This window comes from Phoenix dactylifera, chromosome 7, assembly GCF_051530095.1.
Source record: "Phoenix dactylifera cultivar Ajwa chromosome 7, Ajwa_hap1_PhDact_Kaust_v1.1, whole genome shotgun sequence".
NCBI classification, from domain to species: Eukaryota; Viridiplantae; Streptophyta; class Magnoliopsida; order Arecales; family Arecaceae; genus Phoenix; species Phoenix dactylifera.
The window spans coordinates 28730721-28743660 of record NC_143196.1 but is presented as its reverse complement, the minus strand read 5'-3'; the positions used below and the strand labels follow the sequence as shown (position 1 = coordinate 28743660).

Sequence of the window (12940 nt, the reverse complement as noted above, 5' to 3'; positions counted from 1 at the left end):
TCTCTATGAAATGCTTGGTTGTACTCATGCTGTTATTCTACAAAGAAACAATTTCCTAGTAGTATCTCATGTTTTCTATTAAACAAAGCAGCATCGAGAGAGAAGTGAAAACCGATAATTTGTCAGCCTTTTGTCATTAATTTTACTATAGAAAAAGCCATGCATAGTTAACAAGTGGATGAGTCCTTTCCTTCCACTAATTATCAATATTTATTCATGTTTTCATCATCATAGGAGCTCACGCAAGGCGTTGTTGTTCCGTGTGAAATGCAACCATCTTTCAAGTTCTAATCATCCAAAAGGATGACTTTATCCAGTAATTAAGAATAATGGATGCCAAATATTATATAGAGCTCTTTGATGACTAGGGTCCCATGAGTTTGGTGTTTGATGATGCATCATCTCCATAAGTCTAGAGAAGATAAGATGATAATTTTGTTTTGTTAGAGAAAATTGGAACTCAGCTCAACTGAAAGGCACTTCTTAAAAGGCCCAGAAGTGCATCAGATGTGTGTGTGCACGAGAGAGAGACAGATAGACAGACAGACAGATAGACAGACAGAGAGAATGCACAACAATGATTGAGACATTGTGGCTGGAGGACTATGTTAAGCCTTTTCTGGTAAGATCCCCATATCATCTCATACATTATAATCAGCCCTTTTGGGGTATAATTAATAATCCATTAGTCATTCAATTGGACTACTTAAACAATTTGATGGTCCCTGGAAAGAGTGTCCAACCAACAAGGACACGTAGTGGCTTATAGAGACTTTTCTGCCCCAAACAAATACTCCACTACCTTTAGTTATGGCCTGTCTTTGTCTCCAAAGCCATGCAAGCCACTATGAATGGCATTCCTTTCTCCTCAGCCTTTTGAATGCCCTGTAAAGTGCATTACAAATTGGCAAGACATTCATAATTCTCATGAATGTGGACCAAAATTGAAAGTTTGATGTGAAGCATTTGGAACCAAACATCCAACTCGATGCAATTCAGACGCAAAAGGAGTGGTCTTGCAATTCAAACTGCATATAATTCTCCCCTCAAAAAACAAGAGCATGGAATTCCTTTTTCTTTCGAAAGAATTGCATGGAATCCTCGGTCACCTTCACCTTTGCAATGAAAAACTAGGATGGAGGCCTTGCCACACAGATATGTGATGAGCACCATCTTTCTAAGGCAAATCCATAGAAACAGTGTCGCTCTGTGAGCTAAACAAGCAAAGCTTCAGTATGAAGTGGGAATATGATAGAATGGCCCTCCACAACAAGTGGTTGAGACTTTATTTGGCTCTACAATGTTTAATTGCATCTCTGTCGAAACTAACACTTGCTCGCTATAACAGAGGACAGGCTTTGATTTGGTTAATAATACTGTCTTGTCTCTTATCTCTGGATGTCACATAAACCTGGACTCATTCAGAGCTCACCCCATTTGAACTGCATGGCTCTTAAAGAGTTGGCCCTGGTGGCTTAGCTTATATCTGAGGCTTGTTGAAATATGGTTGGTCGTCCCAACCAACATATCACATACGAGAAGATTAATTCAAATAATGACTGAAGAAAGTTGGATGCGTCCCAAAGTTCTAGAGCTGCGGAATTAGACTGAGCTCTTCGTTCATCTCATGCAGAAGTGTTTGCACTATGGTTCTTAGGGAGTCTCAGGCTTCAAAAATAGGAATATGACTGGGCTTTGGAATAGAAGTAGGAATGTGTGACTTCTATTCCAGTCATTTGGTTTGAGGAAGCTACATTTCTATTTGGGACTGGAATATGTCCCAATCTTCCAAAACCCAATCCTGACTCTCTTCTTGTATTCAAATTCCATTTTGATCCTGACCATCTTATTCTTATTTCAATCGATTCCGATTCTGATTTTGATTCCAATCGTGAACCAAATGCACTCTAAACTGATTTGTTGAGCCTTGGGACAAACACAAGAAGTTGAAGAAATTTCATGGATGCCTAATGTGAGAATGTGACTTGGGTAGCATGAGAAACTCCCCCTCTTCGGCCGCATAGGTTGTGGTTCTTTCTTCTCTGGATATCTCCACCCTCTGCTAGAATCATAGCACTGCTAACTAAGTTATAAGCAGGGGTGGCCCAATACATCTGGAGGCCTAAGGCGAATTTAGTAAATAGGGCCTCTTTTTTTTAAATAATAATTTTTTTTAATAAATATAAAATACTTAAAAAAATGTTATGGGAATGGATTGCTGTCAAGTACACTATTTCAACAAAAATGCATGAATCTAATAAAGATAGACAAAAAGCCTATTCAGTTTAATATAATTCTTGAATGAAAGTATTAAAAAAAATATTTTTTTAAAAAAAAGGGCCCATGAAACTGTTCTTGGCAATACTATTTACCATGTGAAGCAAGAGCAGAATAGGAAAAGGTCATCCCATGGCGCTTCACGATCAAAGAATTTATCCAGAAAGGACCTCTCTATAAGAGAAAGTAGGGTCATTATGGAAAATTCACTCCATCTAATTAATAAAAATCCCATCCCACCATCTCCTCTTCAAGTGAATACCCAAGCAGCCACTGCAACATCACGGCACAACAGCCATTCAACCCCCCCTCCCTCCTTCTCTTTCTCTACCCTCCTTTTCTTTTGCTAAAGACCATCTCCCCCTTCAAGTGAGCACCGAAGCTGCAACTGCAACATCACGGCACAGCAGCCATTCAACCCCCTCCCTCCTTTTCTCTCTCTACCACCCAAGAGGGGAGAAGAAACCGAGAGGAGAAAATTAAAAGAATCTCCACCCTCCAAGAAGTCCATCTCCAATCCCCCTATCTTTCTTCCTGATGGCCCAGCTGGATCAGGAGTAATGACTTGTGAGGAAAGGAAAACCAAGACCAAAACCAAAAAAGAGAAGGGATGAAAGATAAGAGTGGCTTCAGGCGTGTATCAAGCCAACCAAATCCCTTCTCTCTCTCTCTCTCTCTCCACCCAAAACAAAACTACTGTCCCCAACTTCCCCAATTGCCCCTCTGCAGGCCAGGAAACCCTCCACCTCCCTTCCATCAAGGGGGAAGACTCGTAGCCAGCTTCTACTCCCGGAGGCCTAGGCCTCGGGCCGGCCTTGGTTATAAGTCGCCCGAGCTGCCATAGTCTTGACCCCATTCAATGCATGCTTCTAATATTTGGCTACAAGATGGCTCTTGGATGGTTATATATAATTTTTATGATAACCGCCCCTCCTCTTGGATATAGGGACCAACCATCGACTAGAGGGGAGAGGTCGATGCTTGAGGCAAACATACAGAGGTTAGGTGGAGATCATGGAAAGGTTGGATGGAGAGGATGAGAGGGAGAAAAACTATTTTTAAAAAAAAATGGAAGTGAAAAATTATCAGTTTCACTTTTTCAAAAATAATAAAAATTATTTTAAAAAATAGAAATATGGTAGCCAAATATGTTTTATGTATTACATTATGTTAAGAAAAAAAAAGGGAAAAAAAATAGTACCAAATTTCTACTTCGTTTTGCCATATATTTGTGAATTGAGTGTTTGCAACCACAATTAATAGGAGATATTGATTATCTAGAGATAATAATTTATTTCGCTCCATCGGATACCTGATTAATTCTAATAGGATGGGTTTTAATTGATGCATAGGATCCGAGATGGGTATGGATAATCGTAAAACCCACTTCAAATTTGACCTAAATATATATAACTCTTCATAAATTTTCTCTTCGAAACAAAAAAAAATGATTTTTATGCAAAAAAATAATTTTTATAGTTTTATTCGCCCAATCTTTCCGAACCATTATGTCTAATTCTACTCACTTTGTCCCATCTTGAGACTCTGCCCGTCTAACCCTATCACGAGGCTAGTATAAGGGTGGATATAAGTATCAATCTCGATCATACTTGGCCCGTTGCCATCCTTAGTGTTATCTTCAGGCTAGGTCAGGTGACCCATGGATTTCGTTGGGTTGTGCCCAAGTCTTCCAAAATCACTAGAATTTTTTTGAAAGCATGTCAAACCTTTCCAAACCTAAATCCACTTAAGTTAGCTGCAGAGATCTCAAATGTGGATTCGTGCGAAGGAAAGTAAATCCTTATTTCCCGTGAAGGTTGTAGGTCGGCTTAGCTGGGATGAACCGGGCCGGATCCCATTGCCGAACGCTAGTTCCCGGTTCGAACCGGGGTTGCTCCGACCCCCGGCCCCCTTTGAAAGCCCCGCTCTCTCTCACTATCGCTCCTCCTCTTCTGCGGCAGTACTGAACGAAACCCTAGCTCCAAAATTTTCCAAACCGTAGCGCTAACCCCAATTCAACGCTTTCTCTTCTCCATCTGATGCCTCCTTAGATCATGATGTCGTCCGCCTCCTCACTCCTGCCCACGGGTAATTTTCCATCTCCATTGATCCGAACTTCACTTTCTCCTTTTTTTCGTTAAGATTGATTTGATTTCCGTCATGAAATTTGGTTTAATTAGCTTCGTCACGTCGATTTTCCCTTAATTTTTAAACTCTTTTTCTATCCGTGGCCATTCAGCTTTCTGATATTCTATAGGGTTGATTTGGGTCTATTTTTCGGTGAGAAACAGTTCAAGTTCTTGGTGTATTATATTTCCACCGGTTTTGAAGTTTTCTAAAGCCATGGACTCTTCATTTCTGTCCTTCCGCATACCTTATGTAAATTTCACATACAAGTGTTGCAAGTGGGAGCTCAAAAAATTTACTTTTTCTGTTTTTTTGAACATTGTTTGATTGATATGTACTTACGTAGTGGTTCTCATAAGTCATATTGCATTATTGAAAAATAGATCCCAATTAGTGGTACCTTAGCACCCAATCCGCTGGTTTAAGAAGATCTAAATGCTGCTGATTGAAATGGGCATAACATTATTGCATTATATATCTAAGGCTCAGTGAGCAAAATGTGCATAATACAATCGCTCAGTTGACGGCTTTTCTTTGACCATTACTTCACCAATTCCCACTGTAACATCCATTATTCAGCCCATATTTTTTTATTATGCTGGTGTTCTCTAGAATTTATTTTGCTTTTACTTCTTTTTACTCAATATAGTTGAATTTATGTGCTTACCTTTTTCTTTGATGTTAGGGGTTTTGAGCCAGCCTTATGACAGCACAGGCAATAATCCATTTGGTACTCATAGTGAAAGTGTGTTAGACGTGGGCAATTGTGATTCCATAAAATCAGTTCAGTATAAGAAAAGAAGAATGTCGGACAGTGTGGAGGTGGCAGTTTCTTTACCCACTTTGCATTCTTCTGAATATTTTATAAGACCCTCAATTGACGAGCTGGCGGCCAGTGAACTTGTTGATTCTGGTTACTGCAGCAGAGTTCCAAACGTTGTGGTTGGAAGAGTCGGTTATGGACATATTAAATTGTTTGGTTATACTGATGTTAGAGGATTGAATCTGGATCATATCATCAAGTTTGATAGGCATTCCGTGGTGGTGTATGAAAATGAGATCGACAAGCCTGAAGTGGGCCATGGTCTCAACAAAGCTGCTGAGGTGACCCTGATCCTTCAGTTGAGATCTTCGGGTTCAAAGGGCTTGGAATCTGAGAGACTTATTACCAAATTGCAGAAAAGTGCCGACAGACAGGGAGCCCACTTTCTTTCATTTAACTCGGTTAACAGTGAGTGGAAATTTCTAGTCCCTCATTTCAGTAGATTTGGATTGGACGAAGATGAAGAAGATGATATGGTCGTAGATGATGTTGATGCTCAACCGGCTGCTGAGATAAAAGAACCTCAAGTGCATTCTGATGGACTGGTTTTATCCCATTCACTTCCAGCTCATCTTGGGCTTGATCCTGTGAAGATGCAAGAAATGAGGATGTTGATGTTTTCTGTAGAAGAGGAAGATGAAGAATTTGATGGTTCCTTTCCACATGAGAATAGATATAATAGCAAGGAGTATATGAAGACAGGTTCACCAAGCTCCAGTGCCAAAAGTTTTAATAACAGAACTCCTTTACAAGGTTCTTCACGGAAGACAGATAGTAAAGTTAGTCCTCATACTGTGCGAAAAGCACCACAAGCTTTACTTGAATACAACATAAATAGTTCTGAGTTAAGCCCATCTAGAAACATTCTTATGACTGGGCAAAACAAGGGTATGCAACTGAGGCTGACAAAAATTGAAGGCTTTAAATTGGAGGAGAAGCATCCAACTCCATTATCTGGAGGATATTCTAAAAACATTGTTGATGCTGCGCTTTTTATGGGAAGATCATTTCGTGTTGGATGGGGACCAAACGGCGTCCTTGTTCATAGTGGTACACCGGTGGGCAGTTCTAGAAGTGGATTGTCTTCTGTAATTAGTGTACAGAAAGTTGCAATAGACAGGGCTGTGAGAGATGAAAACAATAAAGTCAAGGAAGAGCTTGTCGATTTGTGTTTTTCTACCCTGCTGGATCTACACAAGTCTCTAGACCATGAAGCCACCGACGTGGACCTTGGTTCTTGTAAAATAAAGCTTCTGAAGGTTGTATGCAATCGAATAACACTCTCAGAGATATGCCGGGCTTATATTGGAATAGTTGAGAAACAGCTAGAAGTTACTGGTTTATCTACATCTTCTCGTGTGCTTTTAATGCATCAAGTCGCAATTTGGGAATTGATAAAAGTTCTGTTCTCAGAGAGGGAAACAAGCGGGAACTCTAAACCTCTAATTGATGATGATGGTGAGGAAATGTTGGTTGATATGAAGGATAGTTCTGTCGACATAGACATTGAGGCAAGACCTTTTGTTCGCCGAGCAGAGTTCAGTTATTGGCTGCAAGATAGTGTTTGCCACCGGGTACAAGAAGAAGTGAGCTGTCTAAATGATTCAAGTTATTTGGAACACATACTTCTGCTTTTGACCGGACGGCAGCTGGATGCAGCAGTGGAACTTGCTGCTTCTAGAGGAGATGTACGGCTGTCTATACTGTTGAGTCAGGCTGGCGGGTCAATAGTGAATCGGTCTGACATGGCTCAACAACTGGATCTCTGGAGGATGAATGGGTTGGACTTTGAGTATATTGAGAATGACAGGTTAAGGTTGTACGAATTGCTTGCAGGTAATATCCAAGGTGCTCTTCAGGGTTCATCAGTTGATTGGAAAAGGTACCTGGGATTGGTGATGTGGTATCAACTACCGCCAGATACTTCGTTACCTATAATAATTCACACTTATCAGCAGCTTCTTGACAAAGGAAGGGCTCCACATCCTGTCCCAGCTTATATTGATGAAGGACCTCTTGAAGAAGCAGTGGACTGGAGTGTAGGTGATCGTTATGATATAGCATATTATCTCATGCTGCTTCATGCTAATGAAGACAAAACCTTCAGTCCACTGAAAACCATGTTCAGTGCCCTTTCTTCTACACATGATCCGCTTGACTACCACATGATTTGGCATCAACGTGCCATATTGGAAGCTATTGGTGCATTCAGTTCTAATGATCTTCACATTCTTGACATGAGCCTTGTTTCCCAATTGCTATGTCTTGGGCAGTGCCATTGGGCCATCTATGTTGTTATCCACATGCCTTATGATGATAATTTCCCCTATATCCAGGCCAATCTTATTAAGGAAATTTTGTTACAATATTGTGAAACTTGGAGCACACAGGAAATTCAGCGCCAATTCATTGAAGATCTTGGCATACCATCAGAATGGATGCATGAGGCTTTGGTAGGTAATATTGTTCGTGTTATTGCTTTCTTTATGAAACTTGGCATATCATGACTCCAGATTCTAATATAAATGCAGTTTATTCTGAATGTCTGTTAACTGGCAACCTAATAGAAAAGAAGCTATTATTTGATTTTAATGATTTATTATTTCAGAAAACAAATTCATTCCTCTCAATGATAATACATGAATGGATCATGTTGGTGCAGGCAATATATTTTCAATACATTGGAGATCTTCCAAAGGCCCTTGAACATTTTCTTAAGTCATCTGACTGGCAGAAAGCTCATTCAATTTTCATGACATCAGTTGCTCATTACTTATTTTTATCATGTAAGTGTGTGATTAAACTATATTTTTGCTATTTCTGTACCCATATTTGTTAGTCATGTCTCAAGTACTGCATTAACACTATTATCTTTCCTAATATTGTTCTGAGTAATGAACTTTTGCATCACTTGACTATTTAAACCCAAAAGGAAAATCAATTAAAAAGAAAAACCATTGAAAAATCTGAATTATAGCTCTGGAATGATAGAAGCATAAAGATATACCAAGCAAATTATAACCAAGAACCTGCAGAGGGGAGCAGTGTGGTTTACATGAAATTTAAATTTCATCTTATATATGACAGGATTGTAGGAAGGAACTAATTGTGGAGGAAGCTGGATCAAGATGGTATTAACAGGAGTATAAATTCTTAAGATGAACATAATTTCTTGATTCTCATATCCTCTTGATCTTCTCTATTGAAGAATTTATGCCTGGTTGACATGAGTGAGACTTAATCTTCATCTCTTGGCATTGTATACTTGCTCAAATCAATTTGATTAAAAAATTTATAAGGGATAGCTGAATGCTAGTGCTGATTCACCTGGAAACTGTTCTTTCCTCAGAAAGTACAGTGAATAGGGGCTTTAGGACTGTACAGTGTCGTTATATGGAGGGAGTCCAACCAGTTCTTGATTGAGTACTCGTGGTAAAACTTAGGGTTTTATTATTAGTAAGATTGATCCTCAGTAGCTGAAATTCTATGTATTGCATGATGACAGAGATGGTTTTATTATAAAATGATGCTTGACCTGACTGTTTTAGCATTTGCTATTAGTAGCAATCAATCCATCCTAGGTAACCAAATAGAAGGGAAAACAATCTTGATAATCTTTTATACACGCTGTCAGGAAAGAGGACATAAGATAGGATCATGCCCTTGTGCATGGATGAAGAGAAAACTTTATGTCATGTGACACATGGCTAAAGAAACATATACTAGCTTTGCAAAGCAATTATTGTGCTGAAGTTAATTTTTTTCAGCATGTGGTGTGCCTTTTTGTTAGTTGAAAGAAAGCAACTCAGGAGATAAAAATAAAAAAAAGAAGACTTGGCCTAAGATCAAAGATGCTCATATTTCTAACCAGGATTCTTTTGGGGACCCAATCTCTTAGACCTCCACCTTGAGGCCATACTTGATGTGGCTTTAGTCTGCAAAATGAAGCATCATTGGCTTCATATGTCCTGCTTCATTATTCCTTCTGACCTGATTCAGAGTCAAGTTTCTATGGTCTTGCACAGAAGTTGTTCTAACAAGGTAAGATAAACACTTTATGAGAGTAGAAAAGATTTAGCATGTTATTTAGTTATCCAAGTTAAAATTGTTAACATACGACGGTCCTAATAGATTCAGGTTATGAGATTTCTAATTTGGTGGACCTATGATCCATTTCTATTCTCCATGCTTGTCTTAAAAATGTAGTCTTACTCTTCTTATGGCATGCGTGACAGGTATACTAGTGTATCCATCACTATTCCGCGTTAGCTCCATGATATTGTGAATGATAGTTTCATACATTGCTTATGTAATTTCATTTCAGCTAAACATTCAGAGATTTGGAGGATCACAAGCTCGATGGAAGACCACAAGTCAGAAATTGCTGACTGGGACGTGGGTGCTGGAATTTATATTGATTTCTACGTTATAATAAGTTCTTTGCAAGAAGAGAACATCATGAGTGAATTGGTAAGATATTCAATAGCATACAAAATGTGTAAATGCTACAGATCTGATCATTGTTTCATCTGTAATCTCACATTATCATGGAAATTGGCAAATCAAAGCTAAAAGGAAATACCAAAATAGTGAAAGTAGCATGCTGCGATTCTTATCTGATAAAACATATCCCATCACTTTGCTGGATATGAGACCAAACACTTATTTATACTTTGTTAACTTGTTCTACCTGTTAATAATGGGAGTGAAGCCATTCGAGTACATTCTACTGATTTAGCAACCCTTCATTACAAAGAGAATAGCTTTGCTAAGAAAAAGGGAATAGCTTTGCTGAAAAAAAATAAATGACCAGACAAGATTGGTTAAGGCATTTCCTAATATAGTAGTTGGGATAAAGCTTGCTGATTGACCAAGACATTTTTGCTAGACAATGTCAACTGCCTTAGATTATCTCACTTTAAACAAAAACAAGTCACCAGAAAGCAAATTCAATTACAACATGCATGAGGACATGCTTTCTTTCTGGAAGCACCCAGTTTCATTCTTTACTGCATGGAAGCATGTCTTAGTATCATTGCAATGTTCTCTAGCTGAATTAGGCTTTGATAAGTTTTATCCCTCAGGTAATAACTATAATCATAAGCATTAAACCTTGTCTGTTCAGTCTTCATTTCTGCTTTAGGAATTCTTCATTATGTTCATTGCAATCAGGGCTATATCTTGTGGCGTAAGAAAGTGACGCAAAGAAATATTGGTGTGACATGTAATGTAAGGTGCCAATGGCTACATCCAAAGGATTACAAAGTTCTTTGGTCTATTCAAAGATACTTTATTGATTCCATGTGTGATCAATGTTAAGTAAATGCCTTACTGGAATCTGAAGTCAAGATACTGTCTAATTTTGATATACCTTGTGCTTAAATAGGCTCTGATCAATATACATTCAGTATCCAACAACACTCTTTTGCTGTAATTAGCTTTTTTTCCTTTACTTAAGGGCATAATTGAGAAAATCTATTTTCAGTTTCTTCGTTTTTTGGTATCTGATTTTGTCTGCATGCTTGTTTGCTGGTAGTAACCTGTCCACTCTGCTGCATTGGATATCTCTGGATTCAGAAGGACTAGGAAGTCATATTCATTCTTCCACATGATGCGATTTATCTTTCAATTCTTTGTGAGCGTACCTTATTGCTTCATTTGTATTTTCCATTAGGATCCCCTTGAGAAGAAAAAGGAAGCGTGCCAAAATTTCTTCAGTCGCTTAAATGGCTCGCTCTTAGTTTGGGGGAGTAGAATACCCGTCGACGCGAGGTATATAAACATTCCCTGGCCTGATCTATCTTTAGAATTTGAAGTTGAATTACCATAATGAGTACCTAAAGCTCACACAAGTCTTGCTCGTACTTGATGTTTATGCTTATAACTTGTCACACATAGCCACGTACGCTTGGGTTGGCATATTCTCATGCTGATTTTTGAAAGCTGGAATTTTGATATCTGTTCTGGTGATAGTTTGGATGGAATTATGTGCAGATTACTGAGTTTTTATGTTTCTTGATTTGTCATTTATCAAATATAGTGATATATGTCATTATTTCAAACAAATGGTTCCTAATAGCTCGTGCATATTGAACTTGAACTTATACAAACTAAATCTTTGGTGCCACAGGGCCACCTATTCAAAGATGTCTGAAGAGCTATGCAATCTGCTTGTGTCCACTCCTGGTGAGAGCTCCACTCCATCGGTTCATATGAGCTGCTTCAAGACAATGCTCGGTGCTCCTATTCCAGAAGACCTACGGTGTAGTCATCTGCAGAATGCTCTTTCAGTTTTTACCTACTTACTCTCGGAGTCTGAGACATGAAAAATTTTCCAAATGTTTTCTAAAGCATTTCATATTGTTGTTTTTGTAGTATCAGAAATGTAGTTCTGGGGATGTGCCCCATTGCTGTATTTTTTTTATCTCTTTTTAAGTTCAGTGATATCTTACCCTGATCCATGTGAATGTTTAGATCATGGTTCTCCACAGGCTTATTGAAAGTGAATGATCTATCAAAGTTCAAAGTATGCAGATGCATCACTTTAGGTTGGTTAACCTCCAAGACGTAATGTGGCAAAAACCTGTGTTTACCTTTGTTTAGACCATTTCTGATTTAATGTTAAAGTAATTTATAGCTATCTTGGGCTTGCTCGGATAATTGTTCACAGTTAAGTGCTCTTTGGTAAAAGTCTTCAGTTGCACTGCCCGCCTATCTCAGCGTCATCTTTCCCACAGGGCATATTGTCTGATTTTTAGGCCTTCGCCTTAGAGGAGTGGACATAAGAGCTGAGTTTGACTCTGAACTGCTCTAAAACCTTTGTGTTTGAGTTGTTTGTGATTCTTCTTGTCTTGTGTATTTATTAATCACTCATTTCGCCATGCATTCTTAAGTTTAAATTAGTTTTATTTAATCATTATTTAAGTTTGTAAAAAGTTTTGAAAAATCTAATTTACTACTCTTCCTTTTGGGTTGTCATCTTGGGTAACACTCATAAAAGTGGTTTTTCATTAGAATATAAGGTCTACAATATATGTGTATTATTGCAATAGAAAGTTTCTCATTACAACTCTGCCCGAGTTCCAATATTAATTTTTTATTATTTTTAACTTATATTTCATAAAAGTGGTTTTTGGTTGGAGAATGAGACTTAGAATAGCCTCATGTCGGTCAAGCATCCTTTGCAAAATGGGCATAGACTTGGAATAGACTATATCTACTTAAATCGCCTTATAGATAATTTTTTTTAAAGATGTAAACTATTCAATGTCCACCTTCGAATGGACTTATGCCCATTCTTTATACCCACTTCATTCTTTTAAATTACAACTGCAAAATTATTTTTATATTACATTAATATTATAATATGACAATTAATGCATCATAATAGCGTCGCCAAGGAAAAATGGTGTAATTATAATGTACTATATATTGGACTACTCATATAAAATATTGTAATATATTATAATACTATTATAAGATATCATAATGTAACAATATATAACATGATAACATTAAGGAGTTAACAATACTTATACTTCAGCTTAACTCCTTTTTCTTCAGGAGTTAATGATTTAAAATTAATAATGGACCGTCCAAATTTGAAATCTAAAATTTTTGAGCCAACATTTAAGACCTTTATGCATGAGTATTTTTTATTTTCATTAATTGAAAAATTTCAAACATTTTCTTGATATGATTTGTGTTATTAAA

General features: G+C 37.8%; 1 protein-coding gene across 3 annotated transcripts; it reads left to right on the top strand.

The window, feature by feature from the left end:
* The first annotated feature begins 4052 nt into the window (after window positions 1-4052).
* On the top strand, window positions 4053-11867 carry SAR3 (SUPPRESSOR OF AUXIN RESISTANCE 3). Of its 3 annotated transcripts, XM_008802794.6 has the most exons (6): window positions 4053-4365; window positions 5090-7680; window positions 7890-8013; window positions 9552-9697; window positions 10902-10999; window positions 11358-11867. In XM_008802794.6, the coding sequence occupies exons 1-6, from the start codon at window positions 4332-4334 to the stop codon at window positions 11551-11553; spliced, it is 3189 nt and encodes a 1062-aa protein (XP_008801016.4). In that variant the 5' UTR covers window positions 4053-4331; the 3' UTR covers window positions 11554-11867. The 3 variants fall into 3 exon arrangements, with proteins under 3 accessions (XP_008801016.4, XP_008801017.4, XP_088557624.2); XM_008802795.6 differs by lacking the exon at window positions 10902-10999 and having other exon boundaries at window positions 4215-4365; XM_088701498.2 differs by lacking the exons at window positions 9552-9697; window positions 10902-10999; window positions 11358-11867 and adding an exon at window positions 8315-8338 and having other exon boundaries at window positions 4215-4365.
* Window positions 11868-12940: the final 1073 nt, after the last annotated feature.